Source organism: Schistocerca nitens, chromosome 2 (genome assembly GCF_023898315.1).
Source record: "Schistocerca nitens isolate TAMUIC-IGC-003100 chromosome 2, iqSchNite1.1, whole genome shotgun sequence".
In the NCBI taxonomy this organism is placed as follows: Eukaryota; Metazoa; Arthropoda; class Insecta; order Orthoptera; family Acrididae; genus Schistocerca; species Schistocerca nitens.
This window is the reverse complement of record NC_064615.1, coordinates 480,247,473-480,274,310: the sequence shown is the minus strand read 5'-3', so window position 1 is coordinate 480,274,310 and position 26,838 is coordinate 480,247,473. Positions and strand designations below refer to the sequence as shown.

Genomic DNA, 26,838 nt, shown 5'->3' with positions numbered 1-26,838 from the left:
CAGGGGACAATCCACAGTCAAGAGAGGAAATTCCATTACCAGCAGCATTGTAAAATATTCCAATCAATTATTTTAAAAACCAAAACACAAGCACTATGACTGAGAAATTAAACACGTCCAAGAATAAGGTAAAAGCAGTTGGAAATGAAATTGAGCCCTTTGAAAATAGCTGTAGCAGAAATGACAACATATTGCAATCACTGGCCGTCAGATTCAAAGATAATTTCCTCATTGTGGAACCAAATATTGCACCCATTAATAAACATGTGCTGTAAATTTAATTGTAAGTACTATGAACAGACATTAGTTTCCAAAATACAACCCCTAAGGAGCTTGCCGATTGAATAAGGTGGTGCAGTTGTTAAAACACAGACTTAATATTTGAGAGGATGGAGTAAGCTCTGTTTGGCCATCCTGATTTAGGTTTTCTGTAGTTTCCCTAAAACACTTAAGGCAAATTCCGGGGTTGTTGCTTCAGCAATGCCACGGCCTACCACCTCTCCTATCCTCATAAACATACTTATATTTAGTGTGTACATATATAGAATCTAATTATTTTCATTGTACTCGTATTACGATGACAAATTCTGTATCATTGTGAAATGATACCTAAATGAATGTATGAATATGTAAATAGATTGCAACATTCATAAAATTACAAAACGTAGTAATTCAGCTGGCAGTGATAAGTGTTTCTAGCAGAATATTCAAATACTGTCTAGCTTGCTTTGATTAGCCTTAAGCCGTCTTTATAATCAACCAATGACTCAGAGTATATTTCCTTACACATAGAAATCGTGGTAGTAACACCCACCAATAAAGCAGAAGATAAGCAATCCTCCTCTAATTACAGAACTATTTCCCTGGCAAAGCTAAATGAGAAAAATGACCCTGTTAGTTTATTTTGTGACCATGCCAGGTTCAACTGTCTGGATCACAGAATTCGATTTGGAAAATTACTGTTACAGCACAAATGACATCCATCTTCAATGGATGGAGTACTACTTTCATAACACAAAGCAAATTGTTACATTGACAAACTGTGTCACAAACATGAAACTAACCTCACAATGGGGGAACATAATATGTTGGCTCCTGCAGTGATCAATACTGAGCTCCCTCATGTTCTTAATCTACATAAATAATATTCCAGTGAGTTTAAAGGATGGTTCAAAAATTATAATGGTTGCTGATGATACAAGCATGTTCATCAAGTCTCCCGACTCAGTCTCACCAGACACAGCTCAGATGAAGGCAGCAGTAAGCCTACTGCTGGTTTCAGTTACTATTTTAAAGTAATTCATCTCACAAAGACTCATAATATACTGATTTAAACAAACAGAAATGACCCACTAGCACCACAAGTAGAATTAGTGGGTCACACACCAAATGAGATATTCTGTGTAAAATTCTTTGGGGTATGGTTGAGTAACATGTTAAAATGGAGTCAGCACATAGAAAAACTAGTCAAGAATTTCATTTTCTCTTCTTGGAAGCATCACATGTTGTATTAACCTAAACACAAGAATGTTGTCCTATTTTGCATGTTTTCACTTCTTGTTGTCTTACAGAATTATCTCCTGGGAAAGTGCATCTAAAATAAATAAAGTATTTACGGCAGAAGTGAGTAATAAGGTAACTGTGTAAAGTAGATAACAAGACAGCTTGCACTGGCCTTTTTATGGATCTTATAGTTCTTAGACTAACCTCAATACATTAACACCTTAGTGGTTTTTGTTGTTTATAGCAGAAATAAATTTCATCGAAATTATGTACTACAAAGTCATAGTATAAGACAAGACTAGTTCTGGTGTATGTTCCCAACTACACACAAAATCCACCCAACTACACACAAAATCCACTGTACTCAGGTAAATATTAAGCTACCACTAGGACGTAAATAGTAGTTTTCTCATACAACTCAGGAAGTGGCAACTTTATTATTAATTTACTTGCTTCAATTTAACTGTAATGATCATGAATTTTATTGAACAGTGTAGTGAGAGATTATTGTTAATACAGTCTATACATATTAAGTTTGTACAATCTGTTTGTCTTTTATTAACCTATACCTTTGCTCAGCACTTGATTTTTAAAAAATGAGGTTCCAGCACTGCAACGTTCCAGGGGATGTTTTGGAGTTTAGACTTCTTAGAATGTTATTTTAACACTTTAATGATCATTTTAAAAGTATGAATACAACATTTGTTTTGCATTGCTTCAACTGCAGCAACAGTTCTGATTTTTTTTTCTTTTCATCAGAGCTACCGGCACAGTGTGCCAGTGCACATCGCCACAAATCGAGCACTGCCTTTGCTCTTCTCTTACATAGTCTTTTGCTCTGTAATTGTGCCACTCTAACATCTTGGGTTCTGCTGTATCATTCTTTCACTCTACTACTGGACTCCTACTCCACCAATCTGCCCCTCTCCCAGTCTTACACTGCCATTCTCCCACTGCCAACCTGCTGCACTCCAATTCCCACATTACCTCTGTCCTGCTTTCTTACGCCACCACTCGGCTGCTTAACTGCTCCACAACATTCTCTCACTGTGCCACTTCCCACTCTGCCATATCTCACTCTGCTGCTTTTCTGCTGTGCCACTGTCACTCTTTTGTTTCACCATATTTCCACTCCCCCATTCTGGAGCTAGACCACTGCTCCCCATACTGCGAAGAGCCTCTCTGCCCCTTTCTCAGCTGCCACTATGCTGCTGCACCACCCTTCCACTTCCCCACTGTCTCTGTATTGCAATTCTCACTGTATTTCCACTGCTCTTTAGTCCCTCAACCCCCAACCAACTAGCCAAGCCAACCAATATTTCTCCTGCTTTTCTGCTACTGTTTTAGAATTAGTGACAGAATCAGTTAACTCTTTGCAACTGCCTCAGAGTCAACTGTCTCCAACTCTTCCCTCTCCCAACATTTTCCTCTATATTTGAAAATGAAACAATAACTTGTAGCCGTTTGATACATTTATTCTGAAACTGGCACTATACGTACAAAACTGTCATTCAGACTTTGTCTTAATTGACTGTTATACAGTACAACTTTCTCACTGGATGGCCTTGGAATTTTCACACTGTGGACTAGTAGCTCCTATTCATTGGTCATGCTGTGCTTGCATGACTCCATTTGATATTTATGGTATTACTGAGGAATGAGTCCATCTCCTCAAAGCATACTTTGTGTTTCTTAAAGTTGAATAATTTTCTTCAGCTATGTCATTAGATATCTCACTGACTTTTATTATGTCCACTTTGTCCACTCTGTGGTTCGACAGCATCCAAACCAACTTTAATTCACTCACAAGTTGTATTCTGCATGTTCCATCATGAAAGAAATCCTCCAGGGTTGTGGAACAAATCAAAGCACACTAAGTTTGATGCAAGCATGGTGAAATGCTTCTATATGCTACCATCAGGATAATTGTATTACTTATCTAAGGCAATTAAAACAGCATCTTACTAGTGTGGATAAACAATTAATGATAAAGAGAAATTTTTTTATCTAATTTATTTATTTATTTATTTATTTGGTGCATCAAATCCTACATGTACAAGATATGTAGGGATATTGGATAAACCGAATTTTTTAGAACATAATTCACTTTATGTGATACAAGCTTCTAACTATAACTTATACAGTATTGATAAACAGACTAGCTTGTTTAAGAGAATTCACTAATAACTGAGCACAGCACAGCCATTAGACTAGATTTACAGTTAAAATCTTGATGAACTGCAAATTAGCAAAAAATCATAATAGAACAACTCAGTCCAATTATATACTATTCCATTAACATACTTTTTTTCTTTATTCCTCTATGCATTTCTACTTTCTGTAACTGAGAGGGGTAGTTTATTATAAAGCTCACTTCCCACATTTCTAATACCAAGCAGGCTTTTGGGCAGTCTTTGGCTATTTACATGAATGTCTGCACAACAACTAGTATTATGAACATGGAAACATTTATTGGTCTCAAACAAATGCAGATTCTGATTAACAAAGGCCACTGTTTCTAAGATATAAATGCAGGGAACAGCAGTATTTTTCAGTTCACTGAAAATAAAGTTAGTGGAGGTATGTGGAGACACATGGACTTCCAAGATGGCGTCAAGTGAAGTTGTATGTGATGATAAAGTGAACAAAAGTTACAGTGGAGTGGTAAAAAAGCGACCTTGTAGTGATTGCAATGGAGAAATTACGAAGTTAAAAGAGCGCATATTAAGTCTACAGTTCACAATGGATGCATTAAGATGTGAAATTTCCCGCCTAACAAATGAAAATTCTGTGCTGCAAAAGCCACAGACAACACATGTTCCTGTATCTCAGACAAATAAACCTAAATTGCAAGACTGGAAACAAGTAAGTGTTAAAAAAGCAAAAAGGGCATCAATTGTAGCAAGTGAACAAAATATTATTGATAAAAATAGGTGTAGTGTACTCTCAACAAGTGCTCACAGTAAATCTACAGAACTTGATAAAGAACATAGTAAATGCAAACTTGAAAGAAACACTGTGAAAAGTACGAAAATAAGATACGAGATCCTCAGTTAAAAATTGTAAGGAACCTTTGAAAATTGCCAAAACGAAGTGTAATGAACTCCCAAAAACAAACAGAATAATGTCAATTAATAATGAAAATGGATACAGTTCACAGAGTGAATATAAACATTGCAATGAAGTTAGTGACTACTGCAACGAACTGTATAATTCTTGTAGTATGAAACAAACTATGAAGTGCAATGTGCTTCTACTCTCAGAGAGTCATGGAAGAAATCTCGCAGAAATCCTAAATGACACGAGCAATCATCTTCAAGTGAGTAGTGTTGTGATGCCCGGTGCGAAAACAAAAAAACGTTATAGAAGACGCCGACCTAAAAGGAAAAACGCTGCGTAGCAACGACTTTATATTTTGTGTAAGTGGTGCAAATGACGTGAGAAGAAATGAAGCTGAGAACTTCCTTCAAGAAAATAAGCAGAAAAATACAATTGTCGCTACTGTTCCGCATCGGCACGATCTGATCTACAACTCGTGCGTAAACAAGGAAATACGAAAAACGAATATTAGAATTAAGGCACTATGTTCAAACTATGGAAATTGTTCTATTCTAGATATAGGAAAGTTGGATAGAGGTCAACACACATCCCACGGATCGCACTTAAATTATACAGGTAAACGCTATTTGTGTGAAAAATTAAATTTAATCATAAAAGAAAGAATCGAACTGAAAAACTTAAATATACAAAAACAGCTTGTTCACAACTGAAAGAAGTCCGACAGAAACTTTTTTAGACTTACTCAGCCTTCACCATACATACGTGAAGGCGAAGTACTTGACAACATCGCAAATCACAGTAAAATCAAAATAACATCGCAAAATGTCCAATATATTACCAATAAAATTGAACAAATTGATGAATTTCTAAGTGTTAGTAGCCCTCATATTTATCTTGTGAATGAACTAGGGTGCAAAACTGAAGAATTATGCAGCATTAATTTAAGTAGTTATAAAATTGTCAGTGTCTATTGTAGCGAACAACATAAAGGTGGTGGTTCTGGTATTTATGTCAAAAATAATGTCCAGTGCGAAAAAATTGATTGGATAGATAAACTTGCATGTAAGATGGTCTTTGAAATAGCTGCCATAAGAATAAAGCTCAGATACAGCAGTTTAATAATAGCTAGCCTGTACAGATCCCCTAACAGTAACATGGAAGAATTCTTTTGCCATTTAGAGGAACTTATTGACTAACTCTCACCTAATAAAAAACAGACTATAATAGTAGGGGATGTGAACATTGACTCCTTAACTAATAGTGTAAGTTACCTTAGATATATTGATATATTACAGTCCTATAATTACAACCGCGTGAATTCAACACCAACAAGAATTACAGGTGACTCTCAGACATGTATTGACCATGTTATTACGAACTTAAGTAAGGAGGACCTTGTAGTTGGAACTGTTGAGAACCACATTTTGGATCATAGTGCATTAGTCCTAGAGTTTCACACTGACAAAGAAATAGTATCTCATAAGGAACAATTTACTTATAAAAGAAAGCTTGACTATCATGCATTAAAGGAAAAACTGGCACACACAAACTGGTATCAGGTAGGCCTATATGCAACAGAAGACATTAATGAAAAGTGGGAAATATTTTATACAATGTTAACCCATTGTCTAAATCAAGTATGTCCAAGGGTCAAAATACTAAAGAAAACTGACAGTTCCAGGAATCTTAAACTCCCCCCTAATGTGATGAAATTAAAGAATGACATGAATGATCTATATATTCTTTTTAAAGATACCAAACTGCAGTACTTTCAGTCTAAATACAAAGCCTGTAGAAAAACCTATAGGAAAGCACTTAAGACATTAAAGGCACAGAAGTATGCAGAACAGATGAGTCAATCCTGCAATGTTAGCAAAACAGTGTGGAATATAGTAAAGAAGGAAAGTGGGGGGAATACAAGGCATTGTGTAACAACATAATAATAAGGGGCAATGAAAGATTGGTTAGTGACCCAAAAGAAGTATGCGAGAGATTCATAGATCAATTTAGTAAGATGAGTAAGGAGGATGTGATCAACCCACCGCAGGTGCTAAATCCCAGTAATGTCAGTAATTCGTTCTTCCTGAGGTGTGTTACAGAACAGGAAATCCTGAGAACCATTTCCAACTTAAAAGCAAGTACATCCAGTGGCTGGGATGACATCTCAGCCAAATTTCTGAAATAATGCAGTAATGAGTTAATAAAGCCACTGCAACATTTAATAAACAGCTCTTTCAGACAGGGGTCATTTCCTGACTTGTTAAAAAGTCACTAAAATAAGACCAGTGCATAAAAAGGGAAAAACTACTGATGTACAAACTTATAGGCCTAGTTCATTGACATCAGAACTTAGTAAGTTGTTGGAAAGGCTATTTTTTGATCAAATGGAATCATTTTTCTCTAAGTACAATATATTAAAAAGTTCTCAACACGGTTTCAGGAAGGGAAATTCTACAATAACAGCCATAGCCACATTTATTCAAGCAGTATGGCACCTTTCTAGACCTATCTAAGGCTTTTGATACTGTAAATCACTCCATTCTTCTACATAAGTTAGAAACTTATGGGGTCAGAGGAGTGGCATTAGATTTGTTAAGATCGTACCTTGCTGACAGGAGACAATGTGTTAAGTTGTATCATACAACTGGGGGACTTTACAAACAGTAAAATCATCTTATAAAATTCTTAACTGTGGAGTCCCTCAGGGAAGTATTATTGGGGCTTTTCTGTTCATTGGGTACATCAATGATATAATAATTCCAAAAAATGCAGACCTTGTGAATTATGCCGACGACACCTCCTTCATAAGCTGGGGCCCTACAAAACACCTAACAGTGGAAAATAATATGAAGAACACTAGCCTCATCACAGAATATATGATTAAAAATAAATTGGCATTAAAGAAGGAAAAGACAATTCTAATGGAGTTTATGCTAAATTACAAATCAAGACAAGTGGATACTGAGCCAGAGTTATCAATTGAAACAATTGATAAACATAAATTCCTGGGTATTATAGTTTATGAACATCTTACATGGAAGGAGCACATCAGCTACATGTGTAAAAAAATCTCGTGTAATACCTACCTGCTAAAACGCCTTTCTAGCATAATAGCGTCACCAGTCTTAAGACAAATCTATTTTGGTATTATACACTCCCACCTACAATACGGTATTGAGATTTGGGGCGGGGCACCAACAGTATACATGGATAGGGCTTTTAGAGCCCAGAAGAGAGCAATTAGGATAATAGCGAAAATTAGTAAACATCAATCCTGTAGAGAATACTTCATTAAGTATAATATACTAACAGTGTATTCATTATATGTTCTAAGGACTATACTGTCTGTAAAAGGAAATATGGAGCACAGTATAATAAATAGTGATACCCATAGTTATAATACAACAAGGAAGAAATAAAAAAGCAACCAATCATAATCCATTTTCCGCTGGAAGATTTTTTTACAACAGACTGCCAAATACCATAAAAATGTTAAAAGGAAACACATTTAAAATAAAATTAAAGCAGCTGTTAATTGCTAAATGTTTGTACTCCATCAAAGATTTTTAATGTTGTGTGTACTTTATTTCTACTACTAAACTATTATTATTGTTCATGTATGTACTGACTGACTATGTCCACAACTGTAAAAGTCATTATGGACAAATAAACCATTATTATATTATCTTTAGGAGCCTATTTTGCAGCACAAAAATTTTACCAAACACCGACTTACGCAGTGTGATTCCATAAGAGAGAATTGAGTATACTAAAGCAAAATAAACTGTTTTTAGTGTTGAGAGATCACAGATTGACTAAGAATCTGAAAACCATAGTACAGACTGCTCAATTTCTTTAGCAGCTTTTCTCTGTGAATATTCCATTGTAAGTTAGTGTCTATCCACACTTAAAGAAATTTACAGGATGTATACGTGGACAAGGAAGAAAAATTCCCGGATTTCCCGGTTAAAAATACACTTTCTCCAGGATGGAAACATAGTTTTTCCCTGTTAATTGACAGTATATTTTCTCTCGGAACTGTATAACTTATCAATCCTTTGAATGGTTATGGTTTTATACATGGGCGTAGAATTTCGCGGCACTTTAGAAAACGAAACACCTTTTGGAAAGATGTTTGATGTGCAGTAACATGTACGCTGCATATTTTCGTATTACGTGTCTGCTTGTGTCTGTGTATGTGCGGATGGATATGTGTGTGTGTGTGTGTGTGCGCGAGTGTATACCTGTCCTTTTTTTCCTTTTTTCCCCCTAAGGTAAGTCTTTCCGCTCCTGGGATTGGAATGACTCCTTACCCTCTCCCTTAAAACCCACATCCTTTCGTCTTTCCCTCTCCTTCCCTCTTTCCTGATGAGGCAACAGTTTGTTGCGAAAGCTTGAATTTTGTGTGTATGTTTGTGTGGCTATCGACCTGCCAGCACTTTCGTTCGGTAAGTCACATCATCTGTGTTTTTAGATATATTTTTCCCACGTGGAATGTTTCCCTCTATTTTTATATAATAAAAAACGAATTTTCAAAAATATGATCATTTTGTAGCGCACATCTTTCTGAAGATTCTAATACATAAAACATACTTGTCGGAGGAATTGTAAGATATGTTATCTCATCTTAAGTGTGCCAAAGTGCAGCGCCACACCACTTCACACAGAATTCTTCTATCGCATGTCACTGTATTTCGGTCTGTGGAATTGAAACGCGTATATTTTGTACTGGATGCCAACAAACTATATTCAGGACAGTGGAAATTAAAATGTCCTATGGCACCTCTCCTGCTTCTAGTAGGTCAGTTTGACATCCTGCGCTTCTTTTTTTTTTTAAACTCTTCAGAAAACTTGCACTCTTTATTCCTTATTAGATAACAACCTGCTGCTTTGTGTGACATAAAATTAAGTATAGGATGCATAAAACCAGTAAAGAGAAGAGACAAGCAAGACAGTACACATTTCTTCAATCCTTAGCTCCTAGAATTTTTTCTCTCTAATCTTGCTACAGCTTTACATAGCATGCTTTCCTTTCTGCAAAAGGATCTGTTACCTCATCAAAGTTCGTCAAACGTTTTGCTACATGAAAAATCAAAATGTCGTTGTCTAATACTGAAAAAGCTGTAATTACAAATAGGCCCAAGACTGGTGTGGTTTCTCTGATTACCTATATTTTGTAACTGTCTGCGAGATAAAACAAAATAGGCCTTTATAATACTGCAGCAATTTTAACACATGCCAAATAAACGAGACTGTTTTGGCAGAAATGGTCATTTTTATAACACGGCAGAATATAATCCCCAAAGTGCCAATATCAAATGCCTATTAGGCCTACTACAAGCAAAAAGCTTTACATTAGGAAATAGTTTTACACTTCATTCATATGCTCCAGTTTCTTAAGCATGAGATCGAAAAGTAATAGTGCAAAATTTTTATATCAATTTGGAATTGTCTTATGCTTCCATAATTTGTGTGATGTCCCCGTTTCTTCTCCTTCCTCGTTCTAACAAATAATGTTGTCATCACTAATTTTGTATCTATTCCTGCCAATGTCAAAGCTTATTCACCGGTTAACTTCACTAACTCTGCCAGAATCACCAGTTTAGTTATCCCACAGTTATTCTCCGGTTAGGTATTGTTACGTGTTCGTACAACGCGTTTTCCGCACTACTTCCAGAACAGACCTTAAAGCAGCTGCTTGCTGGAGATTGTACAACTGGCCCTTGCTAGTATAGTGATCTGGCCAAAAATTTTCTGTCAAAATTACATTTTCTTGGATACACCGAGAAGATAATACATAATCTTTCTTACCTGTTATTCCTGTTAGTCGTTTATTCGCACTCTGGTAGTCTGAATCTATGGATTCGCTGGTAATCGTAACAACGCTCATCATTCACAAACCCAATCAACCACATAATCAGACAGTGGTTGGCTTTCTTTCGTTCGGCTATACTCTGTTCAGCTTGTATAGCCCCTTTTGTCTGCAGGAAAGTTTATTTCTAGATGTGACGAGGATTCCACTGACAGAGACATCACGTCCACTATGCACGCATTCACAAATCAACTTATGATTCATTCAGAAATCAACTTGGAATGTGTTCAACAATGTTCAAAAACCGACAGGGAGACGTTTCCAAGTCATACGAATAATCGATAGACCAACGTGCGCTGGATACTAGGCGCTTTGTGAAAAACAAGGTTTATATGAATTTGACCCCCCCCCCCCCCTCTCCTGATCCAGGGCTGTTGCGCAACTGGCAGCTTGGGCACGCCAGTAAAATTTTTCCCAGTAGCACCTAGCTGCCCCCCCCCCCTTTTTTTTTTTTTGCTGCGACTGCTTACACATCCAACAGCCACATTTCTGCAGCAAGAAGCAGAAGATACTACTAAACTGCGCATGCGCATGATCCCACTCGTAACTGCTAAAACAAATCTAATGTTAACAGTTGTGATGTCATGCTCATCGGAGGCAGTTTGTTGTTACGAAGCATTGCATAGTCTTCCTGAAGCCTTTGAAACATTTTGCTGTTGGAAGACGCTTGTATGAGCACTGTGTTTTGTTGCTGTATATGGCGCATTTCCTTTGCAATTTAAGTTTTATTTTAGTTTTTTCTCTCGTTCATGTTTTATTGCTGCAGTATTATTCTGCAGTAGCAGGATACAGTAATATCCTTTGTTAGAGTAATCGTTCTTGGTTGGTTGGTTTTGGGGAAGGAGACCAGACAGCGTGGTCATCGGTCTCATCGGATTAGGGAAGGATGGGGAAGGAAGTCGGCCGTGCCCTTTCAGAGGAACCATCCCGGCATTTGCCTGGAGTGATTTAGGGAAATCACGGAAAACCTAAATCAGGATGGCCGGACGCGGGATTGAACCGTCGTCCTCCCGAATGCGAGTCCAGTGTCTAACCACTGCGCCACCTCGCTCGGTAGTATTCGTTCTTACCAGTTAAAATTACAAAAATTTAACTGAGAACAAAAACAATGAAAAATTCCCGGAATTCAAAAAAATTCCTGGGTTTTTACCGGATGAAAAAAAGTTCCCGGGTTTTTCCTGGATCTCCCAGGTCGTAGACACCCAGAATTTAATCCCATTGACTTGCTCTATTGTTTCATCCTCAATTATTATGAGCCTCATGTAGGTAGGGTAGTTTTTGGAGGCACTGAAAAGCATATGAGCAAGGTTTTTTTTTCTTCTTTTTTTTCTTTTTTTTTTTTTTTTAAATTTCCTGAGATGTATATTCTCCTACGTGCTGTACGCTGTGAGCAAGTTAAGAGGTTTTCCATTGAAATAAGAAACACAAAACAAGAACATAAGATCCATATGGGACTTCTTTCTAATGTCTTGTACTGTCATTGTGAATATCACAGTACATTTAGATCTGACTTTTGTTATTAACTTTGAATATAGGAATGTGTAAATATATTGAAAATACATATGCTGAGACCATTTAAAAGACACCTACAAGATGCCAGATTTTAAGTATATGCTTTAGTTTTAATTGATACTGGATGAGTTAACCTAACCACACCATATATAGCGAAAGGGCTGAGTGAAGAATAAACAACCATCATGTGCCCCCTCGCCCCCACCCACACCTCCCAGCTACACACACACACACACACACACACACACACACACACACACACACACAGAGAGAGAGAGAGAGAGAGAGAGAGAGAGAGAGAGAGAGAGAGAGATGATGATGATGATGATGATGATCTGGTGGTGTCCCACGACATACTCGCATGCAATATTTCAAATAAAAACAACATTAACATTTGTCGAAATATAAGACTGGAAAACTGTTAAATCTTCCTATATAATAGGTAGTGGTTATACAAAGTGCCTGAGACTGAATGACCCTTTCTTACATATCTATACTAAGGATAAATTACTTCATACATGTAGCTGCCAACAACTTCTAAAATATATGAGACAATGCAACTAACTGTCAACAACAGAATGCTTGTTTAATTCCATTTGAAGATTCCAGTAATGAATATATAAATAAAGAGTACCATAAAAATCATTACATCAAAATTATATCTTGTGTGTGCAATACCAAAATAATGTTGAACAGTAAATCATAATTATGATGTTACATACCTGTACAAATAACCAGCAGTCCAAGAGAGTTCTAAAGCCTGTCGCATAAGAAAGCCCCCAAAAACCTTGTTGTGCAGGTTACGGTCCTATAAAATGTGCATCAATTCACACATTTCAGTCATTGTATGCACCAATAAACATTGTGGAGAATAAGGAAGAAAACAACTCTTCAAAAATCTTTTATATGATAAATGTACCCATCTTGAGCAGATATGAGAAATTGTGTTGCGATCACCAGAATCAATTAACTGTTGTGTAGAGTAGAGAGAAGAATGGAAGAATAGAGCTTAGAATTTCATCAGTGATGGGTCCACTAGAGGTGGAAAACATGTCCAGATTGGAATATAAAGTAAAAAAGTACAACATTCCATTCTTGAGTGTTGCTCATTTCATGATATCCAGAAGGGCAAGTGAATGTAACTGTCCACACAGCTCATGACACACTCTGCTGTTTGTACATTTTTAATATATGACAAGAAGCATTTGATCACATACTGCAAAGAGTTAAGGCACATAGTTAGGCAAACATACAGTTTTGAAAATTAGATTGGAGTCTCATGTTACCATAACAAAATTGTTGTAGTAATTCAAAGATTGGTGGTTCAAACCCAACAGGTCAAGGGAAATTTTTCCGATATTTGCCATATTAACTTTTGAAAAACATTTATTAATGTGAATGATTCTTAGCTCTCAAATTGTTCCAATAATACATGAAACAATGTTAATCATTCTCAGAATGTAACCACTGATATCATAAAATGTTCATCACTATCTCTACTGTTATGAAGTCTTTTCTGTTCCAAACTTCTGTCTTATTTCATCATCTCCATATGTTTCAATATCTAAAGAATAATAAATAAGCTCTTTTTTAGACTGGGAAAATAGAAAAAACTTAATTTTTGAATTTTCTTAATACAAAAACAAAAAGACTTGCTGATTCTTGAACTTGGAAAAAAAGTGAACATAAAGATAAGAAGAATGATTACAAAATGTGAGATAAGCTGTGAAAGATAACTTTGACAAATTGGCCGAAATATGAGTAGAAAATGTATACTACTCATCACTAAAAGAGTCAAGGTTGTGAAACACGCTTGACAGGCGACATTCTCGCAATGTAGTATTTATTTAAGATGGGAACATACTGACTAAAAAGGACTTGCAATACGGCGGCCGAACTTCCCCGCATGGCGCCACCCGGCCGACAATGCCATATGATCATTTCATTCACTAACTAAGAGTGTTATTCAAAAATAAGAGTGAAAAGACTGACTCATGCTTTAGGTTAGAACAAAGTTCTTACAAATATTAGTACCTAATTATTGTGACAATTGCCATGAGCGGCTTTGTAATTCCTGGACATTTAGTTGGAGAGCCTTTGTGGAACTGAAGCAATATGAGAAGTTGTTTCTGCTTGTTCTAAATTAAATAAAGTCTTATACAAAACAGAGTAATAACACATGCAGAAACTATCAGTAAAACTTGATGAAAAGACAAATGAGTTTGGAAAGACAGCAGTAAAACCATTAATGACATAGCACACCTTTAAGTTACTTGTAACTGAATATACATACTTACTTCGGGGTGACTAAAAACAATATTGCTGAGTTGTGCATCTTCCATCCATAAGCTCCTGGGAGGCAGAATTCTTTTGTGGAATGACATTCTATGTAGATCAATTGTTTTCAGGAAAAGGTCGTGGATTAATCTCTGCTCATTAACATCTGGTGTCATTTTGAAAAGTGATTCCTGCTGTACTTTTACACGTCGTTTCTTCCTTACTGAAACACATGTCATAAACAAAAATGATTCTTTTACTCTGCAACTATGTTATAAACACGTAACAGAGGACTCTGTAGATGTTTAAAGTGTTGTTCCATATTAAATTAAATTTAGCACTAATGACAGAGTTCTCACTGAAAATTAATGAGACATTTGAGAGAAATCAGATATACATAACTTGCTTTTCCAAACATTTCTTCCTTGTTTACACTGAGTATTAGTACATCTGTCTGCACTTACCTTCCTTCAGCATTTATAAATAATGACAGATGACTGCATTCAGCAGGCAGCTGGAAAGTTTTACATCAAAATGCATGAGGTGCAATGCAAATGGAATACAGCAACAAGTAATGCCCATGTGTACTCGATGTTTTTTACAGCAGCCAATGAAGTTATTATCGACTGAGAACTTGCCTACTTCGCAAAAGGACTGAATATGGCTTACTACACTGCTTATCAGAAACTAAGATGAAGGGATAAATACCGCTTGCTCCATTTTTATTTTCTGTCTGCCTTAGGTTTTTACCTTTTCTATCTTTCATTCCTGTTCTAGCTTTTCAGCTCCTGCTCCTCTTCTACTAAAAGTATAAAGACGTGTGAAAGTTAACCAGAGAATGAGCAAGAGCTTGAAAGATAGTGGAATTATTGTTTTCTGTTGCAGATTTCTATGCACAACACATCAATCAGTCATAGGTAAATGGTTGCCTTTCCTTTCTTTGATGTATTATTCCACCCAGAAACATCGATTGTAGTTTATAATTTTAGGTGTTCTTAATTGGAGACTCAATATTTGTGATGACTTTAATATTGTCTTACTGTGGGGGAGTGCATACCAAGGACATCTATAATTGTTGACATCCATTTTTTGCTTAGGCCTAACACTAAGCTCCCAAAAAAGGTTGAAAATCACACTGCAACACAAGATAATGATAAATTGTTCTCAGAACCAAATACTTTTAGTTAATTAGCTGTAAATGTGAAAGTAAATGGTTTATCTAACTACAGTGGTCAAATATTCTGAATAAAACATGTAAAACAGGTAGCCAAAGATCATAAGATAAAAATATTGTGAAATGGAATCATGACCAATACATTCCAGTCTGTAACTAAGAGTTCAAACTCTTGACATCAGTATTACAAATTTCCTTTGTCTGTTATCAAATAAGTAAAACACGCAAAAAATATAACATGAAGAATTAAGTAAAAACAATCTGGGAATTACTATACCAGGGAAAGGAAACAGTGTTGTGAGTGTTCCTGATTTCGCAGACAATCTGTGACAGAAGTTATGATGAACAGAAATCACTGGCCACCAAATTATATCATTACATCTTCACAATGACAAAAAAAATGGCATCTGTTAACAGACAACTAAATACAGATAGAGTAGTTATATACCATCAACAGTTTATTCCGTCAACAGCCATTAATTAAAAAAAAAAAAAAAAAAAAAAAAAAAAATTAAAAGAATACAGCGTCTCATGATGTTATAAAATTAATTTTGTTGCAAATTGTAGTAATTCTTTTAGTTGTAGTGGTGTTGAAATCAGAGACTGAAAATCTTGTACTGACTTGGTAGCAAACTTTTATCCTGTCTTTGTAATTAGTCAACGATTCTAGGCATGTTTCCTGATAAACTTAAAAATGGGTTAGTGATGCTCGCATATAAAAATAGAAATCTCTCGTTAGTGACCCCTTTTACTCACTACAGTCTCTTCAAATTGTGTTGAGATAGTAGCACAACATATCAACTGCCTCTCATATTGGCTTCTCAAAATAGTTATCTACAGAAAGATATACATGATCTCAGAAATGAAGTCCTTTCAGAGCTGAACTATTAAAACCTGATTGTTGGGTATATTCTATGAACTAGTCAACAACTTTGCTTGTGTAAGGTATAAAATTCTACTACAGAAACTGAAGTTATGGATTTCCCTTTACCTGTTTTACCACCATAATGGAAATCAGATGGTCACATGGATAAACTGCACTACAGTAATAAAATTAACCTCAGAATAGGGAAACCATGAGATCCAGAATGTTTAATACTGGGTGTGCTCCTTTTCTAACCTACATAAATGATATTCAGGTGATTTTAAGAGGGCTGTTCAAAAACTGAAATGTTTTCTGATTATGCAAGCATACTAATTAATTATCCAAACTGAACTGTAACAGACACAGTACATATATAGATGACAAGGCCCACTCATGGCTCACAATAAACAGAAATATTACAAGTGATGTAGGAAAAGTAGCAGTTTATTTAAATGGCTGTTTTTCTTCTAATATATGAGGTAATCTAATAGTAGTTACCATAATTATCAGTGTGAGTAGATTAGTAATAGTCATAATTTGTTGTCTGTATACTTTAGAGATTTAGACAGCAGTTGTTGCTGCTGCTTGTTAATGTATAATTTGACTTGTTCCACATCCCTGACGGCTCTTGTTCATGATGGGATTTAAAGAACATGATATGTGAATTAAACAGATGAGTGACTTTAATAACACAAAGACTCATGTATACAATTTAAAGAAAAATATAGCATGCTGGGACCTCAAAGAGGTAGTAGTGACCAGACACTAAATGATACACTATGTTTAAAAGTTCCTATAATCCAAGTGGGCAACAATATAAATTTGATACTACACATATAGTTAAACTGATTAAGAAACTCAGCAAAGTGTGAGCTTGTCTTTTATGCTTATATTCCCTATTCTCTACTTGAATTGTAGGAAAATGCAATTATAATTAATAAATTATTTATCCAGAAAAATTGAGCAGTAAGAATATAGTGTAAAGTAGGTAAATGCACATCTTGCAGAAACATCTTCAGATATCTAACACACATTTCCGTACATGGCTCCAGTTGAACTATGATTTTTTTATGGAGGACATTGAAAAAATTCAGAGAAGGGCAGCTCATTTTGCATTATCATGAAATAAGGGAGAGAACGCCCAGATATGATACACGAATTGGGATAGCGGTCATTAAAACACAGGCATTTTTTACTGTGGCAAGACCTTCTGACGAAATTTCAATCACCAACTTTCTCCTCAGAGTGTGAAAATATTTTGTTGGTGTCCACCTACATATGGAGAAATGACCATGATAATAAAATAAGAGAAACCAGAGCTCACGTGTTAAGACTGACAAGTTCATTTTTCCTGTGCACTGCTCAAGAGTGGAACAGTAGAAAAGTAGCTTAAAGGTGATTTGATGAACCCTCTGTCAGGCACTTAATTGTGAACTGCAAAGTAATCATACAGATGTATATTTTTCAACTTAACCAACTTCTGACATGGTAAACCACAGTACTCTAGTAGACAACATGTTCCTTGTGGTGGCCATTTATGCAGCAACTATAAATAAATTGCTGTAGCTTACAAGACAAATGCCTTTTGCATGCTCCAGGTTGATTTCTTTATTTCATTTATGTGCCTAGACACATTTTGCCTTTTTAACAAGGCATTTACAATGAGTGTCACATCAGTGTCTAATTAAATTATTTGAAACTCGGGCAGCTTTCCTTCTCGTGAAAAACTAGTTGAAAGCCTCCAAATTTTGATGTAGTCACTGGGTTTCCATAACATAAGACTTAACATCACATAAATTATTAAAGCTTTATGGTCACGGAACCTTGTGCTGAACGCTTTTACATACCACTTAAATTCTATTTATCAACCAGGAATTGATCCAAGTCTGGCTGACTGGTTGGTGTTCTTCTTATTACGAGGTTTACAGTAAGATTATATTATCTGATAAGACTGACCAGAATAGCTCTCTATTTTCATTTAATGAGAAATTCTATTTTAAAGCCACCACAAACTATAACATCACATCTTGTTGCACTTACTTTATTTTGGGACCATTCCATTTTTTCCAGAAATATCCTTAATTTGGCTGATGGAGAATGTTATACTACAGCTATTATCAAATGTAACTTTAGAATTTTAATCACTGCCTCCTTGAAGTCTTTTTCACTGCTTTGGAGGGTAATATTACCTATATTAGTAACTTCTATACTGCTTTGGGTGTGCATGGCTTCTTCCCTGCAGTGATCACCAGGTCTCCAACAGTAGTCAACCAAAGAGGAATTCGTGTGTTATTAACATATTTAAATGTTCTAATTTGTTGTAAATGGGCTGAACATTTTGGTGAAAGATTGTTGTTGCCAATTTTCATGGAATATTTACAGTATCACTACCTTGTGTTTAAATGCTGCTTGTCTGGCACTGTTGTTTCTATTATAAAGAAGTTCTTGTGGAGAGCTGATTTGTTTTATGAAATAACTCCCTATCTTATAATTTTTCAGCACAATATAATTGAAGTGAATATGTGCTTATTTGAGACAAGACGACGACTACTACTACTACTACTACTACTAATAATAATAATAATAATGTTGTGGCGTAACAAGCTAGCTACGCCACACTGAGAAGTAGCCGAAAGGGCACGCGTCAACTCACGCCGTCTTGCGTTAAGTCTGAAACAGGATACTTATGAATGCTATAAAGAAAAGAACGGAGCTTAGGTTTACTTAACTTTAATTTCCTTGTGGTACATATCTCTTGATAATACAAGTGAGACTCTCTCCAGATATGGTTAATGGCGCCTTGCTAGGTCGTAGCCATGGACTTAGCTGAAGGCTATTCTAACTGTCTCTCGGCAAATGAGAGAAAGGCTTCGTACGTGTAGTCGCTAGCAATGTCGTCCGTACAACTGGGGCGAGTGCTAGTAAGTCTCTCGAGACCTGCCGTGTGGTGGCACTCGATCTGCGATCCTGACAGTGGCGACACACGGGTCCGACATGTACTAATGGACCGCGGCCGATTTAAGCTACCACCTAGCAAGTGTGGTGTCTGGCGGTGACACCACAAATAATAATAATAATAATAATAATAATAACAATAATAATGGTTATTGGCATATTTATAGTGATGGGGTTAGCTAAAATTAATGGGATTTGATCTGAACTGCACTAAAAACTTAACTAGGGAAATAAATAGAGTACAGTATGTTGACCATATTTAGCTACTGGATTTATTTGAACAATGGTGTAATAATAATTATTTCACAATTCTGTTACTTCATTTGTAATACTTAGTTGTATTTGTCCATTTGCCTGAGTGATACTAGATATTGCTTAAAATTACCAATTATATTACTGAAAATACTATTCAATGCACTATACTATGTTAATTTAAGTACATTTCAATTTCACTACACTGCACTTAAACCAAAACAAGAAGTTACTGTAATGCTGGCAGTTAGCTAGAGGCCAAACAAATTACAATTTTCATGACTAATCAGTAGTTTTGTTTGTAATTATTCTTTGATGATGTGGCAAATTGAACTACCCAATCGCAATGTGCTGAAAATTAAGTTTGCCAAATATTTAAGCTTACTGAAAATTTATGACACATCATTGAGTGCCATCTCAGAGCTCACATATCCAGAGCAAGTTTAAATCTGCAGAAGACCCGTAGCCTTGATGAACTGCATGACCTCCATATTCCGCAAAATGCAATAATATTTATTTTAATTCAAAACTGCTAATGGTTATCTTTCTTTTGTAATAATGGGCAGTGCAGCTTCTAGGTCCCTAACAGTGTTGGGCCTGTAACATGTACAGATACCAGCACCATGTAATCTACAGACATGCCATATCTATGCAAGGGCATTTGTGCTTTCTAGCTCTATCATCTACTAGGAAATATAGGATCTACACCATTATGGAGTGCATCTATTTTTCATGTGAAAAGTGGCTCAACACACAAACAGAGAAAATATACAAGAGAGAGAATGCAATACTTACATTCACCACCTCTAAATATTTCCTTTTCTTCTTCAGTTTCGGGCTCAAGAAGGTTCACTATTGCTGGCCCGGATAAAATAGAATTTCGAGCTGCCATGAGGAAAACTGCTCTAGTCAGTTTCTGCCAAGAACCATGCAATAACTGTTCCAGCCACACAGTCACCTCAATTGAGGACTTCCCAACCCATGATACATGCCCCGACAATCTGATATCACCATCATGCTGTCAAACAAGAAGAATACAACTTTTTAATGTAAACCTAGAAATGAAACATAAATAACAATAAAGATTAGCAATGGGGACCAAACAACATCTGCATGAATATTATGCACATCACTACGGATTCCATGATATATTGTTGTTAGTCACAGACTTATTACAATAAAAATAAAAGCTTCAGACAACAAGTAGTGTCACATTATCAGGATGAAACTTCTACTCTTCTGCTATGTTACACATTTTTGAATCACCAGGACATATTAAAACTACATACTGAATAAAGGCTTGATCTTAGATCTTTGACTTTTGCAGACAACTCTCCCAGCACGAGACAATGTCGTCATTCTGTCAATAAGTATGGGATATGATTTTAATCGGTAAGGATGTGTCTCCGTTCTAATGTACCATATTCAAGAAGAAAATAAAGTGGTACATACTAACATATGCATTCGCAACCATCCTCCAGTTTTTTGGAAAAAGAATGGATTGCAGTAACTGACGTCTAAAATGCCACATTACAGAAATTCCACTTCCAGAATATTAAACAAGAAATCTGATGTAGAAGTCAGTTAGTTGTTATTACTGATCAATGAAGCTGCAAACACATGTAACTTTAAAATTTGTGTTGAACTCAACTCAGCCCCCTAACACTATTGATAGTTTCACATTTTGGTGTTTTGCTCAAATTCTAAATGACTTTGCTGGTGATTGAACATTGTTAGATAGTTGTATTATTGGTAGACAAATAATAGTATGGAGTAGAGCACTGCATCTGTGGCAGACCAGCACGAATGGTGTTTGTTACTCACTCGCTGAGTGGGGGCAACACGTGTCTATGTGTCTAGGGAAATATGGACTTTATACAGCTTCATCACAATATAGCAGCTATAATAGGCTTGGCAAGCACTTGAATGCATTTAGAACTAGAATTTCTTTTTACTGTTGATTTTCCATGTTTTCTATGGAGCAAGTGTATGCTGTACATCTGACATTCCACAAATATTACCAAAGTGGCTTAGAATGATTACATATGATGAAAAATGTATTTATGGAATATTACATGTTATTGATGGTCACTGATTTAGCTGAGGAACCTTAATTTTGTGTGAAAGGAAGAGCTGATGAAATAGTGCTTTCATTCAGTCTCCAGCTGAAATCACACTGACAATAAGACAGATTTTGGACAGAATAAACGAAAAATATTTATATTGATGTATGTGACAACTTATTACAATTCTTTATTTATAATTAACAAAAGCATTTTTAAATAAGCTACATAGTACCCTGTCACACGGAAACTGAGAACATTAATTACTGGAACTTTTTACAGTAGATAATGGTAACTACACTGAGTAGAAAGAGGAAGGAAGTGCAATGCAATGCGTAGTGGTAAAGGAAGTGCATCACTCATGTGTACATTACAGATTCATAACCTATGTGTAAGTGAACACATGCCTGTGACATCTGCTTGGCTATTGACAACAGACATTTGGCTATTTCTTTAGCTGAGGCGGTGTCACTCATCTTTGCTAACTTCCGCCAAGCTATACGAAGTTTATTGGCACTCTCTCACACACTAGAGACAATTCAGATGGGCCACATGCTAGCAGAATTCTAGTAAAGAATAAAAATGACTGCAGAACAGACAAGACATTGCTTTCTTATTAGGTGTCATTAAATTCTGCCCAACAACCTATGAACAAGAGCTATAAGCTATAGTTCTGTGAACTTCTGTACTCAACTTAATTTTGTCATTGTGGCTGCATCATGTTTTCAGTGATTTCTTTCTTTTTATTCTTTTTACACAATCACGAACATGTGATTGCTTTAAGTGCATAGTAATTAAATATAATAGTAAGTTGGGAAGGAAAACATAAATACAAAAAGGTAACTGTGAAGAAACCATGGGTAACAAAAGAAATACTTCAATTTATCGACGAAAGGAGGAAATACAAAAATGTTCCGGGGAAACTCAGGAATACAGAAATACAAGTCGCTGAGGAATGAAATAAATAGGAAGTGCAGAGAAGCCAAGATGAAATGGCTGCAGGAAACATGTGAAGGCATTGAAAAAGAAACGATTGTCGGGAGGACAGACACAGCATACAGGAAAATCAAAACAACCTTCGGTGACATTAAAAGCAAGGGTGATAACATTAAGGGTGCAACGGGAATTCCACTCTTAAATGCAAAGGAGAGAGTGGATAGGTGGAAAGAATACATTGAAAGCCTCTATGAGGGGGAAGATTTGTCTGATGTGATAGAAGAAGAAACAGGAGTTTACTTAGAAGAGATAAGGGATCCAGTATAATAATCAGAATTTAAAAGAACTTTGGAGGACTTGAGATCAAATAAGGCAGAAGGGATAGATAACATTCCATCAGACTTTCTAAAATCATTGGGGGAAGTGGCAACAAAACGACTATTCATGTTTGTGTGTAGAATGTATGAGTCTGGCGACACAGCATCTGACTTTCGGAAAAGCATCATCCACACAATTCCGAAGACGGCAAGAGCTGACAAGTGCAAGAATTATCGCACAATCAGCTTAAAAGCTCATGCGTCCAAGTTGCTTACAAGAATAATATACAGAAGAACCGAAAAGAAAATTGAGGATGCCCTAGATGATGATCGGTTTGGCTTTAGTAAAGGTAAAGGCACCAGAGAGGCAATTCTGACATTGTGGTTAATAATGGAAGCAAGACTAAAGAAAAATCAAGACACGTTCATAGGATTTGTCGATCTGGAAAAAGCGTTTGACAATGTAAAATGGTGCAAGGTTTTTGAAATTTCGAAAAATCAGGGGTACTCTATAGGGAGAGATGAGTCATATGCAATATGTACAATGGCCAAAAGGGGATAATAAGAGTGGACGACCAAGAATGAAGTGCTTGTATTAAAAAGGGTGTAAGACAAGGATGTGGCCTTTTGCCCCTGCTGTTCAATCTGTACATCGAGGAAGCACTGATGGAAACAAAAGAAAGGTTCAGGAGTGGAATTAAAATTCAAGGTGAAAGGATATCAATGATACAATATGCTGATGACATTGCTATCCTGAGTGAAAGTGAAGAAGAATTACATGATCTTCTGAACGGAATGAACAGTCTAATGAGTACAGATATGGACTAAGAGTAAATCGAAGAAAGATGAGGGTAATGAGAAGTGTAAGAATGAGGACAGCAAGAAACTGAATGTCAGGATTGATGGTAACGAAGTAGATGAAGTTAAGGAATTCTGCTACCTAAGCAGCAAAATAAACAATGACGGATGGAGCGAGGAGGACATCAAAAGCAGACTAGCAATGGTAAAAAGGGCATTCCTGGCCAAGAGAAGTCAACTAATATCAAATATCGGCCTTAATTTGAGGAAGAAATTTCTGAGAATGTACGCCTGGAGTACAGAATTATGTGGTAGTGAATCATGTACTGTGGGAAAACTGGAACAGAAGAAAATCTAATCATTTGAGATGACAGATGGATGTTGAAAATTAGGTGGACTGATAAGATAGGAATGAGGAGGTTCTGTGCAGAATAGGAGAGGAAAGGAATATGTGGAAAACACTGATAAGGAGACGTGACAGGATGATAGGACCCTGACCCGCGGTTCTGGGTGACTTTCCCAAAATTTACCCCTTTTCCTCGACCTCTCCAGTCCTTTTCCTTCACCCTTCTTCCTACCCCTTCAACGCTTCTGCCTGAAGGAGGAGCCACTGGCTCCGAAAGCTTGCCAGTCACAACAGTCTTTCATGTGTGTGTTCTGCCATCATTTGGTGAGTAAATTTTTTATCTATCCAATTGCATAAATTGTATGCCATTTAGTCAATCTGTAGTGTTCTATATCAGTCAGTCACTGCAATTGCTGTATCATTCAGCTTGTTCAGTCAGAGGGTCATAGTGTTTAGATGACTGAAGTGGTCGTTCTGCATCTAAATATATTTGTCTGTATTACTACTTATCAAATTTTGTTAGAATAATTTGAGAGTTTTTGAGTTACAGACATGTGAAATTAACTGTGAAAGTTTCTAACTAAAAGCTGATTATTATATATTTCAGGCAATAAACCTTATGAACTACACCAGTAAATTAGACTATAGTGTCATGTAAAGTAATTATTTACTTTTGAAAGATGCTTTAATTAGCTGAGGAAGATTTGTGAAGATGAAGACGATGAACTTCCATGAGACTTAAGAGGTGCAAAACACTTGGTATCTTTACAGTCTACAGTGTCTTGTTTTGATGTAAACGTTTCAGTGCTCTGTCAAATTACTCTCACAGTACCATATTCCCACTCTTCTTCATCTACTTCCTCTTCTTTTTTCATAATATTATTTATTATTTAACCTTATCTGATTTGAGCCATTAGGCCCCCTCGTGCATCAGACCAGGGTTTCACACATACAGTACCTTTTTTACATCACAGTACCTAAGAAATAACAACTTTAATATGACAAATAGTATTAAAATGACTTGAGTGTCTATAGTGACAATGTGAGTAAATAATACTGACTATGAACCAATAAAGTTAATACTGGCAGCACCTGTACTACTGCTGCTGTTGCTGCCAATTATAGTGATAACAGTAATAATAATAATAATAATAATAATAATTATAAACCCCGTGGAGGCCCGGGAAAAGAATAGGCCTCCGGTATGTTCTGCCAGTCGTAAAAGGCGACGAAAAGAACAAAACACTAATAGGGCTAACCCCCCTTTTAGTGTGATTACTTGGTTCAGGACAGAACTAAAGAAGCCTCGGACAAGCGCCGTCATGGTCGGGGACGGCGCTTGAACCCTATGCCCGCCCACAATGGTAATGACACTGCTAGCCAACTGGAAAATGATTTAAATCCAAATAGAGGTGTTTTGCAGGATATGCTTCCTGCAACCACCCTAGAAGGAAAACAAAGACAGAGGATGAGATGGTCAGATGAAGTTAATCGACACCTCATGTTCTGTTATTACCAAGCAACAAACCTAGGAACCAACACAACTGGATACAGATCACAAGTATACACAACATTTATTACCAGATACCCAGAATTAAAATTTTTAACAGAACAACGTCTAGCTGATCAGATTCGTGTAATAATAAAAAATAACAGGATACCCCAGTCAGAATTAGAAAACATCAAACAACAAGTACAACAAATACTGGAACAAAATAATATGCAATTAGAAGAAGAAGAAAATACAGTAATGGACTCAAACATCCCAGAGCAAACAAACAAAGAACAACACGCATCAATTAAACAATCAGAGGAAAATGAAATTTTAAGACAGCCACCAGCACAAGCACAAATAGAACACGAAGTGACACACATGTTAAATATAGAAGAAAAATTTCAGTTGACATATATAGAATACAAAGACACAAATACAGACATTAGACCATTCTTGCATAGACTACCAAATAGCCCACAAGTCGAAACAACAATAAAAACTATCAACACAATCATACACAACAAAATAAATGAATACACAACTATGGAAGAGTTACAACTACTGGTTTATGTAGGAGCACTCACTACACTAAATATACACACTAGGCAGATATCAGAACCAACCAACACACAGAAGAAACCCACAAAACCAGCATGGCAACACAGGCTACAGATCAGAATAGAAAAACTGAGAAAAGACATCGGACAGTTAACACAATTTATAAGAAATGAAATATCAGACAAAAAACGAAAAAGGTTAGGTAAAATCTCACAACAAGAAGCAATAGAGCAATTAGATGAAAAGAAGCAAAAATTACAAGCTTTGGCGAAACGACTTAGAAGATACAAAAAAAGTGAAAATAGAAGGAAACAAAACCAAACATTCAACACAAACCAAAAGAAATTTTACCAAACAATAGATAACACACACATAAAAATAGACAATCCACCAAACATAAGAGACATGGAACACTTCTGGAGCAGCATATGGTCAAACCCGGTACAACATAACAGGCATGCACGGTGGATACAAGCAGAAACAGATACATACAAGATGATACCACAAATGCCTGAAGTGATAATTTTGCAACATGAAGTCACCCGAGCAATTAATTCTACGCACAATTGGAAAGCCCCTGGAAATGATAAAATAGCAAATTTCTGGCTAAAGAAGTTCACCTCAACACATTCACATCTAACTAAATTATTTAACAGTTACATTGCAGACCCATACATATTCCCTGATACACTTACACATGGAATAACTTATCTGAAACCTAAAGATCAAGCAGACACAGCAAACCCAGCAAAATATCGCCCCATAACATGCCTACCAACAATCTACAAAATATTAACTTCAGTCATTACACAGAAATTAATGACACATACAACACAGAACAAAATTATAAATGAA

General features: G+C 36.2%; 1 protein-coding gene across 1 annotated transcript in view; it reads right to left on the bottom strand.

Annotated features, from left to right (window-relative positions):
* LOC126236405 (acyl-coenzyme A thioesterase 9, mitochondrial-like) overlaps nt 1-26,838 on the bottom strand; it is an 85,966-nt gene that overhangs the window by 11,938 nt on the left and 47,190 nt on the right. The window contains exons 6-8 of the mRNA XM_049945698.1: nt 20,266-20,488; nt 14,245-14,447; nt 12,670-12,755 (exon numbers count right to left, since the gene is read on the bottom strand). Coding sequence (XP_049801655.1) covers nt 12,670-12,755; nt 14,245-14,447; nt 20,266-20,488 — 512 coding nt within the window. The remainder of the gene's footprint in view (nt 1-12,669; nt 12,756-14,244; nt 14,448-20,265; nt 20,489-26,838) is intronic.